Source organism: Pterocles gutturalis, unplaced genomic scaffold, assembly GCF_000699245.1.
Source record: "Pterocles gutturalis isolate BGI_N339 unplaced genomic scaffold, ASM69924v1 scaffold10263, whole genome shotgun sequence".
NCBI classification, from domain to species: Eukaryota; Metazoa; Chordata; class Aves; order Pterocliformes; family Pteroclidae; genus Pterocles; species Pterocles gutturalis.
This window is the reverse complement of record NW_010125593.1, coordinates 757-2,460: the sequence shown is the minus strand read 5'-3', so window position 1 is coordinate 2,460 and position 1,704 is coordinate 757. Positions and strand designations below refer to the sequence as shown.

Genomic DNA, 1,704 nt, shown 5'->3' with positions numbered 1-1,704 from the left:
GCAGGTGTGGGAGACCCCCCCGGTTGCCCAGCCCTGGCAGGAGCTCAGCAGCCCCGTGTCCCCTCGCACAGAGCCCAGTTCAGGGCGGAGGTGCTGCAGAAGAAGCGGGAGGCGCAGCTGTCCCGGGAGGACTTGGTGGAGCTGTCGGAGGAGCACCGGCGCCTGATGGCCTGGAACGACGCGGAGAATGCCCGGCAGCGGGCACGCAGGTCAGCCCGGCCCTGCGGGAACCCGGCAGGATAGGTTTCTCTGCTAAATTTCTCCACATTCCCTCCCGCGGCGCTCCCAGGGAGCCATCATCTGGTCAGTCCCAGGAAGTGTGTTGATACTTCCAAGAAAATCAGCACGTGCTGAATCTTGAAAGCGGGAGAAGGTTTGAGGGAAAATTCCGTCTGTCCCAAAGCACTTGAGCTTCCCCATGCGGCTCCTGCCGGAAGAGTCGCGTGCTCTGACTTGGAGCTCCCAAACGGAGCCAGACCTTGGTGGGTCTCATGCCCACGCCATTTAAAAGCTTTTGCATGAAGATTTTGCATTAATTTTGCTGTCATGGGAGGTACTCTCTTTGTCCCCACACTGGTGACAGCACGGGCTCTCCTCCCTGGCATGGCTCACGCTCGCAGGTTTTGCATCCCGAGGGATCTGCGTGTCTCACCAAAGTGTCACCCTGCGGCACCGGAGCATTCAGCAAAGCCTTGGTTTGGTTTGGTTTTTTTTTTCCGTATGGCAGAGAGGAAAGACTTAGGAAAGAAAAGGAAGAAGAGAAGAGGCAGAAGCTCCACGCTGCAGAGCAGGGAGCCAGGAAGCTGGAGGCTTTCCTGAAGGAGAAGGAGAAGGAGGTTCTCCAGCTTCAGGTGAGGGCGGCTGGGGCCTGCTGGGGAGAACGCTGCTGGCTGCCCCTGGGAGGGATGGAGCCATGTGGGAGCTGAAGGTTTATTTTCTGGAGATTTTTACGCTGGTAGCTGGGAATACAAGTGTTGGCGACACGCGGGAGCCTTGACAGCGTGTGTGTGGGACAGAGGTTGAGTGAGAGCTCTGAAAACAGGGTGGGATAATCCCGAGCGAGGGAGTAAAGGTTTTCATTCTCGTTCGGCCGCTGCTGAGCTCCTGCCGATGCTGGTGGCATCTGGGGGTCTCTCAGACCCATGAGCACCAGCAGCTCGTGCGCTGCCCATAGCGACTCATCCGCTAATGTCCGTCCTTCCTCCAGGAGGAAGCCAAAACCTTCATCACCCCCGAGAACCTGGGGGCGCGGATCGAGGAGTGCCTGGACAACCCTCGCAACTACAACTTCGCCATCGACAAGGATGGGCGGGTCGTCAAACGGACGGTGTTGTCCTAGTGACCCTGGCCTGCTTTCTGTCCAGATGCTCCACTTTAGGAGCCGGGTTCTTTCTTTTTAACGTATAAATTGACCACAGAATGGTTGGAGAAAGCCTGTGGGTCTGGCTGTGCTTCTTCTGAAGGGTTAACACTGGAGGAAGGTGGGTGAGGGAGAAATTTGGGCTCTCAACAAGCCCCGGCAGCCCTGCGAGGGGGCAGAGAAGCTGCTGGTGTTCGTGTGCCGGTCACTCTGCGATCCCTGGATTCCCCCTCCCCCGGGGTTGGGATCCCTCGATTCCCCCTCCCCCAGGGTGGGATCCCTTAGGGGAGGAAGAGCAGGAGCAGTCCCCAGGTGGATCGTGCTCTGAGCCCCCAGCGCAGCCC

The 1,704-nt window shown here is 58.7% G+C and overlaps 1 protein-coding gene across 1 annotated transcript; it reads left to right on the top strand.

The window, feature by feature from the left end:
* Positions 1–71: 71 nt before the first annotated feature.
* Positions 72–1,339, top strand: MRPS26 (mitochondrial ribosomal protein S26; the record flags this gene model as incomplete). Its single annotated transcript, XM_010078629.1, has 3 exons — positions 72–209; positions 728–851; positions 1,208–1,339. Coding segments are annotated over 3 exons (394 nt in total), but the record flags the coding sequence as incomplete, so codon positions are not given.
* Between the last annotated feature and the right edge of the window lie 365 nt (positions 1,340–1,704).